Source organism: Alosa pseudoharengus, unplaced genomic scaffold (genome assembly GCF_046254945.1).
Source record: "Alosa pseudoharengus isolate Yale_2024_CS ecotype anadromous, Long Island Sound unplaced genomic scaffold, YU_APseudo_1.1 YU_APseudo_1.1_scf_7, whole genome shotgun sequence".
Taxonomy (NCBI): domain Eukaryota; kingdom Metazoa; phylum Chordata; class Actinopteri; order Clupeiformes; family Clupeidae; genus Alosa; species Alosa pseudoharengus.
Genome location: NW_027468859.1, coordinates 36,141,419 through 36,163,929, shown reverse-complemented (window position 1 = coordinate 36,163,929; position 22,511 = coordinate 36,141,419). Strand labels below are relative to the sequence as shown.

Below are 22,511 nucleotides of genomic sequence, written 5' to 3'. Positions count from 1 at the left end.
TAAATGCATCGGTATTTTGGCATTCAACGGCGCATTTGAAGGAGGCTGCTTGCGAGACCGTATGGAATAGTCATTCTTAAACCATGCTTTACTAAAACCTAGCATAGCCTTCACGCATTTGCACTCGTCTATTATTTGAACTCATTGGCAAAGTGAAACTAACTTCACCAAGGAGTCAGTCAACGACAAGACAGTTATATGCAGTTACTTTCACTATTGACTGACAATGGGTTACCATAGAAAACATAGGCTGGAAAAAGCAACACTTACCCTAATGTTGCTCAAATGACTAAATAAAACAACATTTATCCTGCAGAGGAGTTGCTTATATCGTGACAGTGCGTCTTCAGCTGTGCTCCATTGTCTCTCGCCTCTCCCCTAATCACTTTTAACCGTCATTACCAATTTGCAAATGATGGTGAATAACTACTCATCATGAGATGTACAGTATTTCGTAATATCTTTATTCTAATTATGTTTACCATTGTAATCGTGCAATTTGTAATGCTTTGCATGGACGTGCGCTGGTGTGCGTTCATGAATGATAGAAGGATGGTGCGTGCACCTGCCAATATGACTGTTGACATGCGCTCTTAAAATAGCATATGAACAACTCGCCATTGACTTCTGACCAGGTTTAGGTGGTGTATGATAGCGATTTTTAGACAATGCGCCAGGTCCCTCCCTAGGTTGTTAATTGCCACACCCCTGGGCGCAATGCTTAAAAAATAAAGGTGCAAAATAACGAATTCAACTTCGCGCCGGTGAATAACGAACTTTACGCCATGCGCTGGTGACCGAAAATACAGCCCTGTATGAGAAAGCCTGGCGACTCTGCTGCCTCAGAAGCAGTTAGCCCAAATCAAACAAGCTCGCTATGCAAATCGTTTGCTATAAAACAAGATGATAGAACCAATTCTGCAAATGATTTGGTTGGGTATGGGGTTATAATCAAGATAAAGATTGACTTATTGCCATTTCAACATACAGTAGTTGGTTAGGGATTTGGTTTGGTGAGCTCAAACAGGATAAGACTAGACCAAGGGAACTCTAATACACAAGGAAAACATAAGTATACCATGTTTACATCACTAAATTAAGAATTATGGTTAAAAAAAAAGAATCATGGTGGCTTACTTAACTTTGTTTGCCTGTTCCAGATGTTGATGTTTACTTACTATAACTATGGAATGCTGCTGTGCTTTTGATATGATTGGTTGGCTGTAGAGTGGTTACAATTGATTGGCTATGGCGTCGTTGTGATGTTAATAGACCTCTTGTTGTCCCGTGACTGTGAAATGGGAGCACAATCCATAATAAACGGATCCACCTGAGCTTTGAAAGGTCTGTAGTGAGACAAGCCATAATCGTTTCTTCAGCATTTCATGGAAGTGATTCTTGTTTCCCCCCCGAGAAGATAAACTTGGTCTCAGTGGACTTTTGTGAGGCAGGGAAATTGCTTTTTTATGGTTTATTGTGTCCATTTCACAGCGATATGAGAATGAAGACAAAGATATCTATAGGTCACTGCTGTAGTGTATTAATTGGTGCATTCATCCATCCATTCATCGTTCATTCATTCATTCATCGTTCATTCATTCTTCATTCATTCATTGTTAGGGCCCTGCCTTTGTTTGTGTTCTTTCCTCTCCTGTCTGCATTGCAGGGGTGGAGCCTAGTGGTCAGGCGTGCCTCGTCTGCCCTAACTAACCGACTGGGACATAACAGGCTACCTGGCAGCTGGACAGTGTTCCTCCTCCCCACCTTAGACCACTTTGCACCTTTGCTTTGCTTTACACACCACACTGCATTCATTCAGACTTACATGATGACACTCCTGTTTCTTGCCACACTTATCCGGACATTTTCTCTCTTTTCTATTTACTTTAATAAATAACGTTTTATTTAGATGTTATCCTTGCGTGGTCGCCCTTCATATTGCCGAGCCACACGCATACAGGCATGGTTTGGTAATATCATCCATTCATCTATTAAATTCATTCATCCATTCATTTGTGTTTGGGACAGGACAGTAGAGAGGTAACATAGTTAATTCATCCATTCATTGGTGTAGATAGTGGTGGGAAATGAGAGGAGAGATGGGTGGGAGATAAGACTCGATCCCGATCCTCTCCTTGGGTGCTGAGACTGTATGTGGTGTGGGACATGCATGCTACCATCTACACCACTGCCATCTACACTCATCTCACCCATCTACACCACTACTATCTACACCCATCTACACCACTGCCATCTACACCCATCTACACCACTACCATCTACACCCATCTACACCACTACCATCTACACCCATCTACACCACTACCATCTACACCCATCTACACCACTACCATCTACACCACTACCATCTACACCCATCTACACCACTACCATCTACACCCATCTACACCACTACCATCTACACCACTGCCATCTACACCCATCTACACCACTACCATCTACACCACTGCCATCTACACCGCTACCATCTACACCACTGCTAGCTACACCACTACCATCTACACCCATCTACACCACTACCATCTACACCCATCTACACCACTGCCATCTACACCACTACCATCTACACCCATCTACACCACTACCATCTACACCCATCTACACCACTGCCATCTACACTCATCTACACCACTACCATCTACACCCATCTACACCACTACCATCTACACCCATCCTTACCACTGCCATCTACACCCATCTACACCACTACCATCTACACCCATCTACACCACTACCATCTACACCCATCTTCACCACTGCCATCTACACCACTACCATCTACACCCATCTTCACCACTACCATCTACACCACTGCCATCTACACCCATCTACACCACTGCCATCTACACCCATCTACACCACTACCATCTACACCCATCTACACCACTACCATCTACACCACTGCCATCTACACCACTGCCATCTACTACACCCATCTACACCACTGCCATCTACACCCATCTACACCCATCTACACCACTACCATCTACACCCATCTACACCACTGCCATCTCCACCACTGCCATCTACACCACTGCCATCTCCACCACTGCTTTCCTGTTTGACTGATGTTCGGGTTTGTCTTCTGTCGTGGCGGTGGTGGGGCACAGGTTCCCGGGGACGAGTGGAGAGGTTACCCTGGCGATGATGAGATTCCGTGCCGGCGGATGCGGAGCAGCAGCTACGTGAAGGCCATGGGAGACGAGGAGAGCGCCGGAGAGTCCGACCCAAGCCCCAAGAGCTCCCCGACCAAGACCGTCCGCCCTGACGCCCTCGTCCTTAAGTCGGCCATACAGAGACCCCACCTAGAACCCCACAGGTACCTGCGCATACAGAGACCACACCTAGAACCCCACAGGTACCCTTGCATACAGAGACCACACCTAGAACCCCACAGGTACCCTCGCATACAGAGACCACACCTACAACCCCAGAGGTACCTAGACATGGAAAGACCACAGCTAGAACCCAAAAGTTGATCTGTGCAATTTTGTTCACTGTTTTACAATCCCTTTATAACATTAATGATGACATGTTGACATTTCTTGTGCCATGTCGGTCATACCGAGACCACACACACAGACCCATAACGGCACCTGTACAATTTGGTTCACTGTTTCACAACCCCTTCCTAACACAAACGATGAGAGGAGCGATTCCACTTAGCGCCCGTGTCCTCATGTTGGCCATACAGAGATACAAAGGTGTGTATGTGCTTTCACTCCATGGGACCCCCTATATAGAGACCACATCATGGACCCCCCCCCCCATATAGAGACCACATCATGGACCCTGGACCCCCCCCATATAAAGACCACATCGTGGACTCCCCCCCCCCATATAGAGACCACATCATGGACCCTGGACCCCCCCCCCCCCCCATATAGAGACCACATCGTGGACCCCCAAAGGCGTACATGTCACTGTAACTCCAACCAGCAGCTCCGTCAAGGGCATTACCTCAGCCTCATGCAACCAACTTACAACCCCAAATCAGAAAATGTTGGGACGTTGTGTAAAATGCAAATAAAACCAAACTTTAATAATATAATAATATAATAGTCTCGTAAACCCATATTTAGCAGCAAAAACGACTTAGACAACATATGAAATGTTGAAAATTAATATTTTTGACTATTTGACTATTGATGACTATTTCACATAATTTTTTTTATTTGATGCCGGCAACATGTTTCAAAGTTGGGCCAGGGAATTTTTACCACTGTTCTGCTTCACCTCTTCATTTAACACAATTCTGTAAATGTTTAGGAACTGAGGAGACCAGTTGCTAGAGTTTTGAGAATTAAATGTTGTCCCATTCCTGTCTGATATAGGATTTCAGTTGCTCAACAGTATGGGGTATTGTTAGTAATGTTTTTCATGTTTAGCAACTTAATATGAGTTTACAAGATTTGCAGATTACATTCTGTTTTTATTTGCATTTTACATAGTGTCCCAAGATTTTCTGATTTGGGGTTGCATAATGCATACAATGATGTGTATGTAGGCTATGAGCAAAAAGCATGTTGTGTTTTACACCACACACACACACACAAACACACCAGTAGGTTTACCGTAGCACGCACATACACACAGGGAGAGAGAGCGAGAGGGAGAGAGAGAGCAGAGAGAGAGGGAGGGAGAGAGAGGGATAGAGAGAGCAGAGGGAGAGAGAGAGCAGAGAGAGAGCAGAGAGAGAGCAGAGAGAGGGAGAGAGAGGGAGAGAGAGGGATAGAGAGAGGGAGGGAGAGAGCAGAGATAGCGAGAGCCGAGAGAGAGAGTAGAGAGAGAGAGAGAGGGGAGAGAGAGAGAGGGGAGAGAGAGAGCAGAGAGGGAGGGAGAGAGAGGGAGAGTGAGAGCAGAGAGAGAGAGAGGGAGAGAGAGAGCAGAGAGGGGGAGAGGGAAGGAGAGAGAGAGGGAGGGAGGGAGAGAGGGAAGGAGAGAGAGAGAGCAGAGAGGCACTTTCTCTTTTATCTGAAGCTGGTCTCTCCTGACATGCTGCCTTCCCAGTGCCACAGAGCACAGAGCCCCTTTCATTCATCCCCTCTCATCTACACACTCCTCCATCCCTTTTTCCTCCTCTCCTCTCTCCCCTCTCATCTACACACTCCTCCATCCCTTCTTCCTCCTCTCCTCTTACCCCCTCTCCTCTCTCCTCTCATCCCCTCTCCTCTACACACTCCTCGATCCCTTTTTCCTCCTCGCCTCTCCTCTCCTCCCCTGTCCTCTCCTCTCTCCCCTCTCATCACCTCTCCTGTCCTCTCCTCTACACACTCCTTGATCCCTTCTTCCTCCTCTCCTCTCCTCTCCTCTTACCCCCTCTCCTCTCCTCTGTCCCCTCTCATCACCTCTCCTCCCCTCTCCTCTCATCTACACACTCCTCTCATCTCCTCTCCTCTCTCTCCTCTTCTCCCCTCTCCTCTCTCCCCTCTCATCTCCTCTCCTGTCCTCTCCTCTCTCCTCTCCACTTAGCCTAGACCAGAGGTCTTCAGTGTTTTTCAGGCCAAGGACCCATTCATCCACTATTGCACATCATATAAAATAATATTGCTAAATAACCCAGGCAAACTGTAATGTGTAGAGAAGCTGTAATATCATGTATAAAAGTGCTTTGTGATGAAGTATGAGTCATTCCATATCAGTTCAAACCGCATTGGTCATAGATATTTGCTAATGTGTCCAATTAGTCATAATACCAATATGTGTGTGTTGAACTGATGGAATAACACGTATACGGTCTTAATAATACTACTTGACACATTGCTGTACTTCTAGAACTGCACTTGCTGCACTTCTTTGTGGAGGGAAAACAAGTTTGGTATGAAATAATCTGGTGCATAAATCTGTTCTTATTCTGTGTAGAGTTGAAAAGATTGAACCTGAACAGCATTTTAATTTCTTGTTTTCTTGCTACGTGAATTCCATAATCTCCCATTGCTGCTGTAGCCGGTCACTTGTCATCTCTGTGTGTTAGTGCTGCTGCTCCCCCACCACCACCATATGCAGAGCTCTCATAACTGCCCCCAGTACTGGGAGAGTGCAGACCTCTCATAACTGCCCCCAGTACTGTGGGGGAGTGTAGAACTCTCATTTAAATGCCCCCAGTACTGTGGGAGAGTGCAGACCTCTCATAACTGCCCCCAGTACTGTGGGGGAGTGTAGAACTCTCATTTAAATGCCCCCAGTACTGTGGGAGAGTGCAGACCTCTCATAACTGCCCCCAGTACTGTGGGAGAGTGCAGACCTCTCATAACTGCCCCCAGTACTGTGGGGGAGTGTAGAATGACTTCCATTTCCAGTTCTTCACCACCTCTTCACTGGTCCACCTCTCTTCTCTTGTATCTCCCAACACCTCTAACTCCCTCTGTCCCTCCTTCTCCCCTCTGCAGACCTGTTGTGGGTTCCACCTCGACATGGCTATAAACCAGGGGGTCAGGATTTGGTTAGCTTCAGCCACTTAGCATGGCATTTGGCCGCCGACATTTTTGAAAACATGGCGTTACATGGTTGCAACTTCCGGCACCAGTTTTTACATGCTGATTGGTAGATGACAGCTCATGCACGAGTTTAGTGTTGGGCACGAGCGTCCTCGCGCGTCCATGTTGGTTTGCATTTCTGGAAGACGACAAATAAAACAACTAACTACTTGGATTAAGTTACTGATACTTGACTTAATGCCTACATTGTTTAGGCTTATTATACCAGACTTTGTGGTAAATAAAAGAAAAAAGTAAATGTTGTCATATACTATTATTTGCCTTATTTGTGGGTTGACAAGGTAACTGACTATGACAATACATGTATGCATAGCAATTACCTATATCCAATTATTAGCCTACTCATTGCGTTGTGTATGAAAACTATTTTAAAACGCTGTAGTAGCCTACCTGTAGTCCATGACAAGGCAACGTCGGGATCATGTAACCTCCCCAAGTCATTTAAAACGAAGCTTATTTAGTTTGCTTTCTTGCAACATTGACATGATTAGGCCATGCATTTGATTTAAATGGCCAGGCTGCCAGTCGAAGCAAAAGCCAAATATCCAACAACAGTTGCAGACTCTTGAAATGCCTGCTCGAACCTCAATACCCGAGGGATTTGCGCTTCTATCGGTAAGTTTAATTTGCGTTGCCTTCATTTCGTCTGCCTGCAAATGTAGCCTAGGTTTAACAAGCTGCAAATTCACACTGGGTGCAGCAAAAATCCCAGCTATCCACAAGTTTCTTCGTCCCATGTCTTATAGTCATTTTCGTTGAATAGCTTATTGCGCAATTAGTATACAGCTTGTCCAAATATACATTTAGGGATCATTATTTGTGTAGCCTAAAGTGATTCAATATTGATTCGCATAGTTTATTATCACATATGAACATCACATTAAATAACCTAGGACTTCAGAGACAGGGCAAACACCACCATTCCCAAAATGTTATCCCAACCAATGAAATACATTTGCGCTTATAACGAGGTGAAGTGAAGCGCGTTCACGAACAACTTCTTTTCCTCTGAGGGAATGTCCAATCTTCATCAACGACATACCGTTGTACCTTACGTTGTCTCTGTCTGTAACGTGGAATTTAATAGGCTAATTCTACCTGGTGCCGGAAACGAACACCCATGAAACGGCATTTTCATAAAGATGGCTGCGGTCAATTTCAAACTTTTTTGGCTGAAGTAGCTAGCCTAGCATGGGCCATTGAAATGAATGGGGGCGGGACTTAGTCACTCTCTCCAGTTATATATAATACCTACATGCTATAAACCTATAAATATATCGCTTCACTAAAGTGTGCTAAAGTGGTTCAGACAGGACTTGATTCCAGACCGCTGCAAGTCTCTGCACGGTACGGTGGCCTGGAAGTGTAAAAAAAATTAACAATGGTAAATTAATTATTTACAAGATTAAAAACAAATGTACAATGTTTTAAGCAAATGTACAATTTTTTAAACAAATTTACAAGTTTTAAACAAATTTACAATGAGTGAACAAATTTACAATGAGTGAACACGTTTACAAGTTTTTAAACAAATTGACGATGAGTGAACACATTTACAAGTTTTTAAACAAATGTACGTTTTTTACGGAAAGGGTAGGTACAATAAACGGAAGTGTGGTCTATCAAACACTTCACACTTTCTAGCCTTCTTGTTAGCTAAAATGTATTGCGAAGCCGCTATTCGTCCGATAAATTACTACTTTAATCGAGGCCATAACTTGACGCCTTATCGTCTCCGTAGGGCAGACATGTTAGGCTTTTGTCACAGTTCTGGCAGAAATGGCCACGGTTGGTGGGGGTGCTGCAGTAGGGGCAGAACATGGTGATACCAGAGAATGTACGTTGGCTGTTGCTCTGTGCTTTCTGACTGAGAGAAAGCTCACGCATCTTACCAGGCTCACGCTACTATTCGAAAAGACCTCACTTCCTGTAGCCACTACTTCCGTCTACCTACCCTTTCCGTAAAAAACATACATTTGTTTAAAAACTTGTAAATTTGTTCACTCATTGTCAATTTGTTTAAAAACTTGTAAATTTGTTCACTCATTGTAAATTTGCTTAAAACATTGTACATTTGTTTAAAAACTTGTACATTTGTTTTTAAACTTGTACATTTGTTTTTAATCTTGTAAATAATTCATTTACCATTATTATTTTTTTTGCACTTCCAGGCCACCGTAGCACGGTGCTCAGGATAAAAGCATTCACTAGACACCGGCCATCTAGGTTTACCTTTAGTTATGTGTGTGTGCGTCTAAGTTTACCTTTAGTAATGTGTGTGTGCATCTAAGTTTACCTTTAGTAATGTGTGTGTTCGTCTAGGTTTACTTTTAGTAATGTGTATGTGCGTATAGGTTTACCTTTAGTAATGTGTGTGCACGTTATTATGGTCTGAGCATTGCATTACAATTAATCACGTTATTATGGTCTAAGCATTGCGTTACACTTAATCACGTTATTATGGTCTAAGCATTGCGTTACGCTTAATCCGTTATTATGGTCTAAGCATTGCGTTACGCTTAATTGCGTTATTATGGTCTAAGCATTGCGTTACGTTTAATCGCGTTATTATAGTCTAACCATTGCGTTACACTTAATCACGTTATTATGGTCTAAGCATTGCGTTACACTTAATCACGTTATTATGGTCTAAGCATTGCGTTACACTTTATTACGTTATTATGGTCTAAGCATTGCGTTACACTTAATCACGTTATTATGGTCTAAGCATTGCGTTACGTTTAATCGCGTTATTATGGTCTAACCATTGCGTTACACTTAATCACGTTATTATGGTCTAACCATTGCGTTACACTTAATCACGTTATTATGGTCTAAGCATTGCGTTACACTTAATCACGTTATTATGGTCTAAGCATTGCGTTACACTTTATTACGTTATTATGGTCTAAGCATTGCGTTACACTTAATCACGTTATTATGGTCTAAGCATTGCGTTACTCTTAATCACGTTTAGGGTTGGGCACCGAAACACGATTCTAATATGGCACCGGTGCCAACGCAAACGGTAGTAACTGCATCGAATAACAACGTGGATTTCGGTGCCTCATTTCGGTGCTTAAATAGCGTTTTTTTATTTATTTTTATACGAGGCATCACTGCATGTCATGCGCCATCTCTAACCTCTTGCTCTGATAGCAACACATCCAGATACAGTTAGCTAACATATGATAAACACTGGATGTATAAACCAGAGGGGTGCACCACATAGGCGAGTGGACAGTGTTTGACAGCTTGCGTGAGCCCAAAGTAGCTTACTTTAAAGCGATATCGCGAGCTCCTGTCAAAATCTAGCAGTGGGCCTAACTACTAACCTGACCCTAGCCAGATGAATTTCGCTCCGCCTAGCTCCACTCATCCATCTGGAACCAATCCATTGAAGTGTTGCTTCAGAAGGCTGGGCCTAATCAAAAAATGCTTGCATATGATTGAATAAGCCACTTGTCCGTCATCTATTGACGTGCTACTTCAACCACTCACATCGAAGCCAATCCGTGACGCTAATAACAGTCTCACAGTCGCTTCGACGCTATGTGACATCTATGAAACTCGCGCCCTGCGTCCTGATTGGCTGTAACATAAAATCGGTTGCAGAAATCACTGTCAATGGAAGAGGTCCCAGATGGATGTGAGTGAAGCTAGGCGGAGCTAAGCAGAACGAAATTCATCGGGCTAGGGTCAGGTTACCTAACTACTACACACAAGCAAAAGGCTATGAAACAACATCAACAGTAGGCTAGCCTATACGTTACACAATATCCTTGCTAATGCGCTAACTGACATTTATTTGAAATGTTATCAGCAAAGTTGTAAGGTGAAAACTTTATTTCACGGTGTGGTATGGCATTATATTTATCTTTCATGTGCACGAGGCCCATATAGCATCACAATGAATATGAAGATCATGTTAAAAGTTAGCTGGCAAAAACATAAATATGTAGGTTACATACCTGATGTCACTGAGCTGTCAAAAAGGCTATGAAACCATCTCCGTACGTTATTGCTAATTAAACTCAGCTGACTGGTGTTAGCGCATAGCCATAGTTGCTGTTAAAATGCCTACTAGGCTAGCGATGGGAATCTAAACACTTCAACACCGACATGTAGCCTAACATGTTCAAAACTACTGCGTGTTATGGGTTAAGACATGTAATTTCTTTAAGCATTTGGGAACACACTGAATTAACTGGAAAGTAGAGTCCCTGTTAGATTAGCTTGCTTGCAAATGCCGTTGTCCATGACCTGGCAGTTTTATGGCAAGCGGTTTTAACCGCCTACACTGGGTAAATTTGAAAGCAGAGCTTACCATTGTGTGTGCATGCATGGCAAGCTGTTTTAACATTTAAATGTATTATTCGTAGGAGCAATGAGATATTGATAGTAAATTGAATATAACAGTTTAATTTCATGTTCAAATTTGTCTTATCAATAAAAAAAAAGCAATTCATGTTTTAGACCATTTTAATTTAAAACATTTTAAAAACAAAGTACCGGTTCAGGCACCGTTTTGGCACCGGCACTGTTTTAAAAGTATCGATTTAGCACCGGTATCGGATAAAACCCAAATGATACCCAACCCTAATCACGTTATTATGATCTAAGCATTGCGTTACACTTAATCACGTTATTATGGTCTAAGAATTGCGTTACACTTAATCACGTTATTATGGTATAAGCATTGCGTTACACTTAATCACGTTATTATGGTATAAGCATTGCGTTACACTTAATCACGTTATTATGGTATAAGCATTGCGTTACACTTAATCACGTTATTATGGTCTAAGCATTGCGTTACACTTAATCACGTTATTATGGTCTAAGCATTGCGTTACACTTAATCGCGTTATTATGGTCTAAGCATTGCGTTACACTTAATCACGTTATTATGGTATAAGCATTGCGTTACACTTAATCACGTTATTATGGTCTAAGCATTGCGTTACACTTAATCACGTTATTATGGTCTAAGCATTGCGTTACACTTAATCACGTTATTATGGTCTAAGCATTGCGTTACACTTAATCACGTTATTATGGTATAAGCATTGCGTTACACTTAATCACGTTATTATGGTCTAAGCATTGCGTTACACTTAATCACGTTATTATGGTATAAGCATTGCGTTACACTTAATCACGTTATTATGGTCTAAGCATTGCGTTACACTTAATCACGTTATTATGGTATAAGCATTGCGTTACACTTAATCACGTTATTATGGTATAAGCATTGCGTTACACTTAATCACGTTATTATGGTATAAGCATTGCGTTACACTTAATCACGTTATTATGGTATAAGCATTGCGTTACACTTAATCACGTTATTATGGTCTAAGACTACACTTGCCGCTGCTGCTTCGGTATTTTCAGTGTGATGGCCACCTTACCCTCTCTCTCCTCCTCTCCTCGTCACCCCTCCCCAGTCAGGGCTACCACCTGCAGACGTCTCGTGACATGCGTCCCCTCCCCAGCGTGAGCCTGGACCCCCCCACCACGTACCATCCCCCCCCCTACCGCTCTCGCAACCAGAGCTACATGCGCGCAGTGAGCACTCTCAGCCAGGCAAGCTGCGTCAGCCAGGTGAGTCCACACTAGTCCACATCAATGCACACACACAACACATACACACACAATACAGTCTCTCTCTCCCACACACACACACACACACACACACAATACAGTCTCTCTCTCCCACACACACACACACACACACACAACACATACACACACAATAATGTCTCTGTCTCCCACACACACACACATCACATACACACAATAGAGTCTCTGTCTCCCACACACAGACAACACATACACACACAATACTGTCTCTGTCTCCCACACACACACACACACACACACACACAATACAGTCTCTCTCTCCCACACACACACACACACACACACAACACATACACACACAATAATGTCTCTGTCTCCCACACACACACACATCACATACACACAATAGAGTCTCTGTCTCCCACACACAGACAACACATACACACACAATACTGTCTCTGTCTCCCACACACACACACAACACATACACACACAATACAGTCTCTCTCTCCCACACACACACACACACACACACACACAACACATACACACACAATACTGTCTCTGTCTCCCACACACACACACACACACACACACACACACACCACACACAACACATACACACACAATACTGTCTCTGTCTCCCACACACACACACACACACACACACACACACATACACACACAATACAATCTCTCTCTCCCACAAACACAAACACACATACACACACTCTCTTCACACACACATGTGCACACACAAACCTTCATTATGTGACATCTGAGATCATCTGACACAAATAGAACAACGTATTCTCATTAGACCAGCACACACACACATACACCATACCTCTTCATTAACACTAGATGTCTCCAACTACATCTTACTATTTTTATTCTGAACACAGACAGACACACTCACACACACACACACACACACTCCACCTGTTTTGAGTGGTACTGTAAGTATAAACTAGTGCATTCACAGCAGGACTGGGCTTCTTATTGGCTGACAAGTCTACAATGGGATTATCCTGGTTTCGAAGTGAAAAGTGGGTTTATTGAGTTTCAGACCTCGACAGCAGGTTTATTTGCTTTCAGGAGTACAGAGTAGGTTTCATAGACTTTCACACAAGAACAGTGGATGTCTTTCATGTATTACATGATGTAAGTAGTTCATTTTCTACTTTTCTTCAGAGAAGCTTACTTGTATGTCTTTTGAGATAAAGTAAATTCCACCATTTCAGTTTAATGCTTGAAGAAACTAATGTCTAGCTGTGTACTCATGGTTGCTTTTAATCACAAGATTCTATTCTAGAAGTGTCAGATTCAAGGTTCTAGCTATTGACGTTAGGAGTCAAGGTTCCAGCAGGCGATTGCACCAGCTGAGTTTAAGTTCCATAGAAAGTTTGCATGCAACATGTTTTTAAAACATTGAAACTTAGTCGTTTTAAAATAGCGCTGCATTCTTTTTCAGTTGCATCACTGCTAGTTAAGTTACATCGAAGTTAGTTGTTCCTAAATCAAAATATTGTCACAGACTGGTGTATTTTCACCATGGACAACCAATATAGACTGATGACGGAAACCCCATCTCAGCAACCCCATTCTCTACATGTGTCGTGTTTTCCAGAGATTTACAGCCACCATGGCTGCTTTATTGTGTGGAATATAAAAAACGTGTAAATAAGATTTGTAATACACGTGCAGAATGTTCAGACACTGTTCAAGTGATTAAAATGTGGAATAGAATGTAACTCCATGGTTAAATGTAACCTTCCTACCACTTAACTGAGATAACAAGTTATATACTTACTTATTTCAGTTACAACAACGCTGAAACTATTTGCATGGTACAATCCATTATATTTTAGTAGCTTCTAAATTCCAAGTTAGTGACTATTTACTATCGAACAGGGCAAAGACGTATTGTAGCTTACGCTCTGCTGGTGCAGGCGGCTTCAGATGTGCAATAAAGGTTGTGCTCAGATAAAAGGTTTTAGCTGTGCAATAAGAACTGTCTTTACCTCTAGAGTTTTGGCTGAGGCTGCCTATACTCTTAGGTTTCAAGCTATATGGTAAAGGAGATGTAGTTTAGGAATGAGAATTGCTCCCTGTCTTGTGATTAGTGGATGGGGTGGGGGATTCCTCAGGGATAGCCGCATGCCTAGGAAAGAGCAAACATCCCATGCTGTTTTATCTGGTCTACACCTCAGTGAAACTGTCTCTGTTCATTCTCTTCTCTCTTTATTCGTGTTTCTGTGTGTTGAAGTCTATTGATGTGTCTGATTCTAATTCACAAGACACCGTTTGCAGGTTTCCTCCCTCTGACAAGGTGAGACGTTTGCCTGTGTTGTTGTCTGCGTGCTAACCTTCCTTCCATATTCATCACCGCATAAAGGGGAAGAATCAGAATGAGAGAGAGAGTGGAAGAGGAAAAACTAAGGACTGCTATTCCTGTTTTTGTCTCTCAGGTGAGTGAGACTGAGGTCAATGGCCAGTTTGAGTCAGTTTGCGAGTCCGTTTTTAGCGAACTAGAGAGCCAGGCCATGGGTGCGCTGGACTTGCCCGGCTCGTTCCGCACGCGGAGCCACAGTTACCTGCGTGCAATACAGGCTGGGTATTCCCAAGACGACGACTGCTTGCCCTCCGTGACATCCTCCACTGTCACGTCGACTCTCAGATCCACAACAGGTAACGAAGCAAACGCTGGGCCCCATCGCCCTTCGCTACTTGCCACCACCACCATGCCCGAAAAACTCCCCCCCCCCCCCCCCCTTCCCTCAACTCTCTTCCCGAGAGAGAGTCTGTGAGACAGCCAGCCAGCGAGTCGGCAGTGAGAGGTGCTTTAGTCACATGTGCTCACCGTTGTGCTGTGCTGAGCTGCGCTGTGCTGCCTCATCCCCCCCCCCACCCCCCTCCTCCCAAACACACTCGCCTCGCGCATCTGCAGAGGGAGACCTGTTGCCTGCCATCCGGATGCCTGCCTACCATCAGTGGATAGATATCTCTGTCGGCTCCTGTCCCTGTCGCCATGTGTCTGTTTTCTTCTGGTGCTCTGTGTGTTGGGGGGGGGGGATTGATGGTGGTGTGGGGGTGGTGGAGGTGGGGGCTGGTGGTTGTGAAGGGAGGGTGGGTTCTGCTTGCCAGTCCTTGTGCACGATCCATGCATCATTCTTTACGGTTCCCTGCTTGGTGTTGTGTGCTGGGGGGTGGGGATGTGGGGGTGGGAAAGGAGTCTTGTCAATAACAACAGCAGCAGCAGCAACAACAAAAACAATGTGTGACCTCACACGCCAGCGCCAGAGTCACAGAGCACCTAGCATGCAGTAGCTACATCCCACTTCCTGGTCACAGCATGAAGCGTGTTTATAGAGGAACATGTGATGAGGGAACAAGCACAACCAAGTTCACAACAGGCATCACTACAACACAGCACAACCTAGATCACATCAGAGACTATAACAAAGCATCACTAACACACAGCACAACCTAGATCACATCAGAGACTATAACAAAGCATCACTAACACACAGCACAACCTAGATCACATCAGGGACTATAACAAAGTATCACTACAACACAGCACAACCTAGATCACATCAGGGACTATAACAAAGCATCACTAACACACAGCACAACCTAGATCACATCAGAGACTATAACAAAGCATCACTAACACACAGCACAACCTAGATCACATCAGGGACTATAACAAAGTATCACTACAACACAGCACAACCTAGATCACATCAGGGACTATAACAAAGCATCACTAACACACAGCACAACCTAGATCACATCAGGGACTATAAGAATTATCACTACAACACAGCACAACCTAGATCACATCAGGGACTATAACAAAGCATCACTAACACACAGCACAACCTAGATCACATCAGAGACTATAACAAAGCATCACTAACACACAGCACAGCCTAGAACACATCAGGGACTATAACAAAGTATCACTACAACACAGCACAACCTAGATCACATCAGGGACTATAACAAAGCATCACTAACACACAGCACAACCTAGATCACATCAGATACTATAACAAAGCATCACTAACACACAGCACAACCTAGATCACATCAGGGACTATAACAAAGTATCACTACAACACAGCACAACCTAGATCACATCAGGGACTATAACAAAGCATCACTAACACACAGCACAACCTAGATCACATCAGGGACTATAACAAAGCATCACTAACACACAGCACAACCTAGATCACATCAGAGACTATAACAAAGCATCACTAACACACAGCACAGCCTAGATCACATCAGGGACTATAACAAAGTATCACTACAACACAGCACAACCTAGATCACATCAGGGACTATAACAAAGCATCACTAACACACAGCACAACCTAGATCACATCAGGGACTATAAGAATTATCACTACAACACAGCACAACCTAGATCACATCAGGGACTATAACAAAGCATCACTAACACACAGCACAACCTAGATCACACACTTGCATAGTGCGGACCTTTGCTAAGGTCAAGTGCTGTGTCTCCCGACGCTAGTGAAGAATAACTAAGTTCATCAAGCCATCCCATCAGTCGGAGCCGCTCCCAAGTTTAATGGGTACTTCCTTGGCTCATGCTGCACCTTGAAAAGTTACGTTAAAAGCAGATTTTTGGCATAATCCTGCACACAGACGGATAAACAAACAATCCGCACCAGAAACACAAACTCCTTTGTGGAGATAATGACAGTTACCAGTTTATGAGACAATCTGCGTCTAGCTCACATTTCTACGTTCTAACTCAAATCAGGGACTAGGAAACAACAGCCCAGTTCATGTTATTATTGAGAACGTCCCATTGCACCATTAAGTAAATAACATCAGACTTCATAACTGATAGAAAAAACTAGCACATGGTAATAATCTTTTCACATTTACTATAGGAGCTAGCCGCCGGTATGAACCAGTTCATTCTATTTCACTAGCAATTAGGATTGAGGGTAAAGGCTGAGACATTACAGTCGATGACGTCATTTCACTCTGAAAGAGGTTTTGAGGGGTGAACTATCCGCCTACAAAACAAGCATTTCTGACAGATCTTTATTTATTAAAAAGATGACATCAGAGGGAGGCAAAAATACACACATACAACTAACTGACTTGTGCTGTATTGTTTTATTGTGACGTCTTGAGTCACGTTTTTAGTTCTACACACACACACTCACACACCACATATGCATACAAACACACACTTACACACCACATACAAAGACATACTAATGTCTCATGGCGCCTTAGGCACAGCAGCAAAGCACATCTGGCATATTCCACAAAATGTTGATAAACAAAATGAAAATACTCTAATCTTGTGTAAATGGTACAGCCCCCTTAACGAAGACCTCGTCCTTCAGTGATATCAAATATAAAAGCAGGACCAGGTATAGAGTTGGACAGCACCAGGTTATAATGGCATCAAGTCAGACAGTGAAAACGGGGAGCAAGCAGTTCTTCCCTTGATGCAGCCTGCAGGGATTTCTTTCTGTAACTCTTGAACGGAAAGGGCTCTGTGAATCTGTGTAACTTAGGCCACATTCCAGATCATTCGGAAGTCGGAGATCAGACAGGGACTGGGGTTCTGACTTTGTACTTTTGTACCATTGTACTTTTTTCCAATAGGAGGTCGGAATTCTTGACTTCCGAGTTTGTCTGGAATGAAATTGGGAGATTCCAACTAGAAAGTATCCAAATGAAAGATTACTTTACCTTGTGCACATATTACCATGTGAACTGACCCGTTGTCATCAGTGCTTTTGGTGTTGTCATAAAGACTAAAGCTATGAACCCTATTGAAATACCACTCTTTAACATGGCCTACCAAAATGGATTTTATGACAATTTCATGGCTATTTGGTTTACAAAGTCAGGTTGGACCACAGCTGAACAGAACTGATTTGGGGTTTCTGTCAAACAAATGTCCTTGTGCATCATTACATTTCCATGCTTGATTTGGTCTGCTAGAAAAACAATCCCTCAAGTCACCCCCTGTGACCAGAGCATACTTGAGGATCAAGGAGAGCGTTCCAATCCCACAGTCCCGCGTTTTGAGTCCTGTTGCCTGGTAGACTGGTCCCTCGAGCCACTTGTAGACTGCAGGTGTGTAAAGCACTTGACCTGAGGGACATCAACCAGGCACTGTCCTCGGATGTCACAAGATCAAGGGACTCTTGTGCTCAAAAATGTGAAAATAAACAAAAAAAAGTCAAATTGATTGAGGGAAGAAAGAATACTAAATCATCTTGATTCTTGATGAACATGGTATAACTTACAACTTAGGCCCAAAAAATATTGCCTCAAGTAGTTTACACAGTCATCAATGGGCACCAAAACCCAAGTATATTTTGTTTGAGAGCCTTTTTGTGTTTTCAACCCACCCAAGAGGCGGAGACTAGCTGGTCCTCTTGTAGAGAGCGGGGCTGGGCACCAGCCCTCCTTCAACCCCAGCAGGATAACCAGGGGGGAGAGAACAGCGGGAGTCCTTTCAGGTGTCTGTCTCAGGTACTTTAATGTCAACACGCATACATATATCTATGTATATGTGTGTTTCTTTCCACTGCCTTCTCATACAGCCACAACTGCGAAAAGACTCATGTAGACGCAATCCTTCTGAGATCTTTGAGCACAAACTCGACCATGAGGAAAATATCAAACACCTGCAATACTGTAGAAAGTAAAAAGTGTCAGTCCTGGATTTCAGGAGAATTTTTTTTTATCTAATTCGAAAGTGCTTATGTGACTGATAACATCAGGTGGAATCTGTATAGGTTATGTACTGCTATAGAGGGCTGGCACTGTCATTCACTTGCATTCATTTTTTGGGTTCTCATAAGTGTATGGAAGTAAATAACAGTGTTTTAGGTAGCTAGCCGCCTGGAGCATTAGCTAAACTTATTGATATTACATCTGCCTTTATTGGTGATGTTGGCAGTCTTAATGAAGGGCCCAAAATGTTCAAGTATTAATATCTTTCTACATCATGATAACTGTACTACAACCACTGTGGATATTTGATAAAGCAAGGGCTGGAGACTTCATTGATCGTTTGGTGAAACAGTTGTAGGTTTGTTCAGCCTACCTGAAGCCCCTCATTTAGCTCTGTCCTCTGGCGAGGTCAAGCCCCGCTCCTTTCTTTCTCTATCTTCGGTAATGACCAATCTGCCTCGTGGCACATGGAGTTGACCTAACCCGTAGGGCCGTGGGATTGCAGCCTTTCCCTGGTAAATCCTTCTACCACCCCACTCTCAAACAACCCCTCCCCCCCTTCCAACCTGTAACTATATGGAAGGCCAGCGTGCCTCTTTATAACCAAATAACAGACCTTACAGTGTTCAATAGGGTTCATAACTATGACTGGAGCCGACGGCTTGTGATTTTACCATTGCCTTTTCATCTTCTCTTGCACCCAAAACAAACTGAACTGCTATGGCACTCTTAACTGCACAAATGCAGTTAGAGTGTATTTCGGTAACACAATTACCGCCTTGACTCGATGTCGTTGAGAGTGATGAGAATAAGACTGAGGAGGATTGGGGTTGCGTGATAGAGACTCTCATTCAGTGAAAAGATGAAAAGACATTGGACTGTTGATGTCGTGTGTGAGAAGGCAGTGTGAAAAAACACCTCATGACACCAGAAGTGTGTGAGTTAAATATCTAGCCACAGACCTTAATTAATTAACAGACCCTGTGCAAGTGAACTTCATTTTGCAGTGGGACAGGGTAGAAATATTAAAAAACTTAAAGCAAAGATTCCCTAGAACTGTAACACTGTAAGGAACACCCAAAGGACAGCAGTAGGCAGCGCCATCTCAGGTCCAGCAGAAGACTAAACCATTTGACTGGGTGATCGGTGCAAACATGCTGGGCAATCATTATACCACCAACCAGCCAAGAGACCAGCAGAACTGTGTCGACTATAAGTGCACTATCCTAAGACCAGGGGAGTACTGCTATCCATTGAGATTTCCAGACCAAAAGACTGTAGATATTATCCATATGGGAGATCAGTAGATCTGTTCACCATTCTAGCTGACCTTAGGACCCGTGGCAAGCCATTATCCAAAGATCATCGAGTCACCTTGAGACTAGACTGTACAGATGTTGAGACCATCACAATCTCCACCCTGTACGCATCTGAAAATGATTCAGAAATCTGAGACCAACTCTTAAAAAACCTTGCAGATAACCTCCCTGAGGCTAGCAGTCCATCAGACTTCTATTCTATGACCAGTGTTTACCCAAAAGGGAATACCATCCTATGACCAAAAGACTGTCCAGTTACCACAAGAAGAGAACCATCCCAAACCCAACAGTTTGTCCAGTGTAGACTAGCCGGCCACTACCCCAGGACTTGTAAAACCTGCATCCTGAGATTGTCAGGGAACTGCCACGACCCTTTCTACCCAACACAGACAAGTGTACATGTTCAATAGACCCTTTCAACAATAAAAACAAAAACAATGCTTGAACGTTCTATTTGGTTCCCAATCTACTTCCTCTGCATTAAGATAACATATGGAATGTTAAAACGGAAGCCTTGTGGGACCACCTATGATGCTGATAATGGAACTCTCTTGAAAGGGTCTATAGTGAGACAAGGACACAGTAGAGACCAGCACAGCAGACACAGGCATGCAAAAAATATAAATATCAATAATGTAATCCTACTTAGTTGATGAGACATTGAATTTCACACTTTTCCTTTGCTAAACCATCCTAATTTATTAGGTTTCACTTAATCGCACCCTGGTAAGTTTAGCATTTGAGATGTTCTGTTAGGATCTGTTGGGTCTGTTTAACTCACACACTTTTAGGGGGTTCTGTAGACTGTCATCATTGAGGCCCGTGCCTGTGTTGACACCTGATTCCCGTTGCGGTCTTTCCTGTCTATGTTCTCTCCCTTCCTGTGTGTCTACTGCTTCCTGTCTCCACACTCACGTTTGTGTTCCCAGAGGGCTACGATGGCCTGGACGCTACGTCCTTGCTGAATGACGACATCATCGAGGACGATGACGCAGCCAGCTCATCGGCCTATCAGGAGCTGGAGAACTTGGAGCGCGAACATGCCGCGCGCAGTCAGCACAGCACCAGCTCCACGGTAACCGCCATCTCCGTCCCGCCCTCGTCCCCCCGGGGATACCGCGTGCCACCGCGTCCGCCGCCCACGGAACCCGCCGCGCCCCAGGCCCTGCAGGCCTTCAAGGAATCCGCCGGAGTGCTGGCGGCATTTAACATGCAGTGGAAGGAAGAGATCTCAGCCATGCGCTACGAGCTGGCCGAGCTACGCAGAGACGTGTGCGGGGAACTCAAGACCTTCAACAGCAACTTCTTTAACTTCACGCAGTGCTACAACATGTGGACCATGTGCCGAGAGGCTGCGGACGGGAGCGGGGGTGGGGGTGGGAGGAGCGGAGGAGGTGGAGGGGGGTCAGGGGCGGGCGGCCCTGGGGAGCGCGTTTCCGTGGGAACGCAGGCAAACGCGGCACCCGTGCGGCAGGACACGGTGGATGCCTCGGTGATGTGCCAGCCAGAGCCGTCGGTGCTGTGCCAGCCGGAACCGTCCGCCTTCAGCATTCTGGACCTGATGCGGCCGCCCCTCATCACCATCCCGTCTGAGCCCGCCGTGCCCGAGCTCACCATCACCTCCGCCAGCCCCACATCCGCCAGTCCCGCCAGCTCTCGCACCTCCGAGGACTCCACCTGGGACCCGCCCAAGAAGCAGCGCCATCAGCACTACCACCACCGGCCCGAACGCCACGACGGCCGCAGGAGCACCAGCCTCGAGCTCTGGAGTCGCAAGTACCCCAGCGGGCCCATGGCCTACCTGTCCCTCTCGTTCTAGTGGGGATGAGCCAGCAGTCTGCTGACCAGCGTCCTCTGGTTGGGAAGAGTCAGCAGCCAATCAGAGACCAGCGGCCTGCCTGTCTCGCCGGCATTCTAACAGAGAGAGAAGGAGACCAGCGGTTCCACAAGCCACCTGTCTCTCTCTCGGAACTGGCAGCCTCGAGCACCTAGCTGTTTTGTTCTCTGACAGAGGAATCAGCTGACTGATGGCCTACTGGTTCCTTTGGTTCTAAGGGCTGGTTCTAATCAGCTGACTGATGGCCTACTGGTTCCTTTGGTTCTAAGGGCTGGTTCTAATAGCTGGGGGCACTGACCAGTGTTTAGCCTGATGGACGAGTCAGCTTGTGTCCTCATGATTGTGTCTTATAGTGACTGAGCACAGTGTACATGCACACACGCAGACATGCAAATACCCTCACCGCAATGCAGCCCGTGCTTCTGAGGAAACTTACACAAGACACATACACACACACACACCTGCACACCTTAGCACAGTATTGCCATATCCATCTCA

At 44.5% G+C, this 22,511-nt stretch overlaps 1 protein-coding gene across 1 annotated transcript in view; it reads left to right on the top strand.

The window, feature by feature from the left end:
• Nucleotides 1–22,511, top strand: part of LOC143109315 (disks large-associated protein 2-like) — a 56,387-nt gene that overhangs the window by 6,471 nt on the left and 27,405 nt on the right. The window contains exons 3-5 of the mRNA XM_076271968.1: nt 3,132–3,340; nt 11,969–12,125; nt 14,576–14,795. Coding sequence (XP_076128083.1) covers nt 3,132–3,340; nt 11,969–12,125; nt 14,576–14,795 — 586 coding nt within the window. The remainder of the gene's footprint in view (nt 1–3,131; nt 3,341–11,968; nt 12,126–14,575; nt 14,796–22,511) is intronic.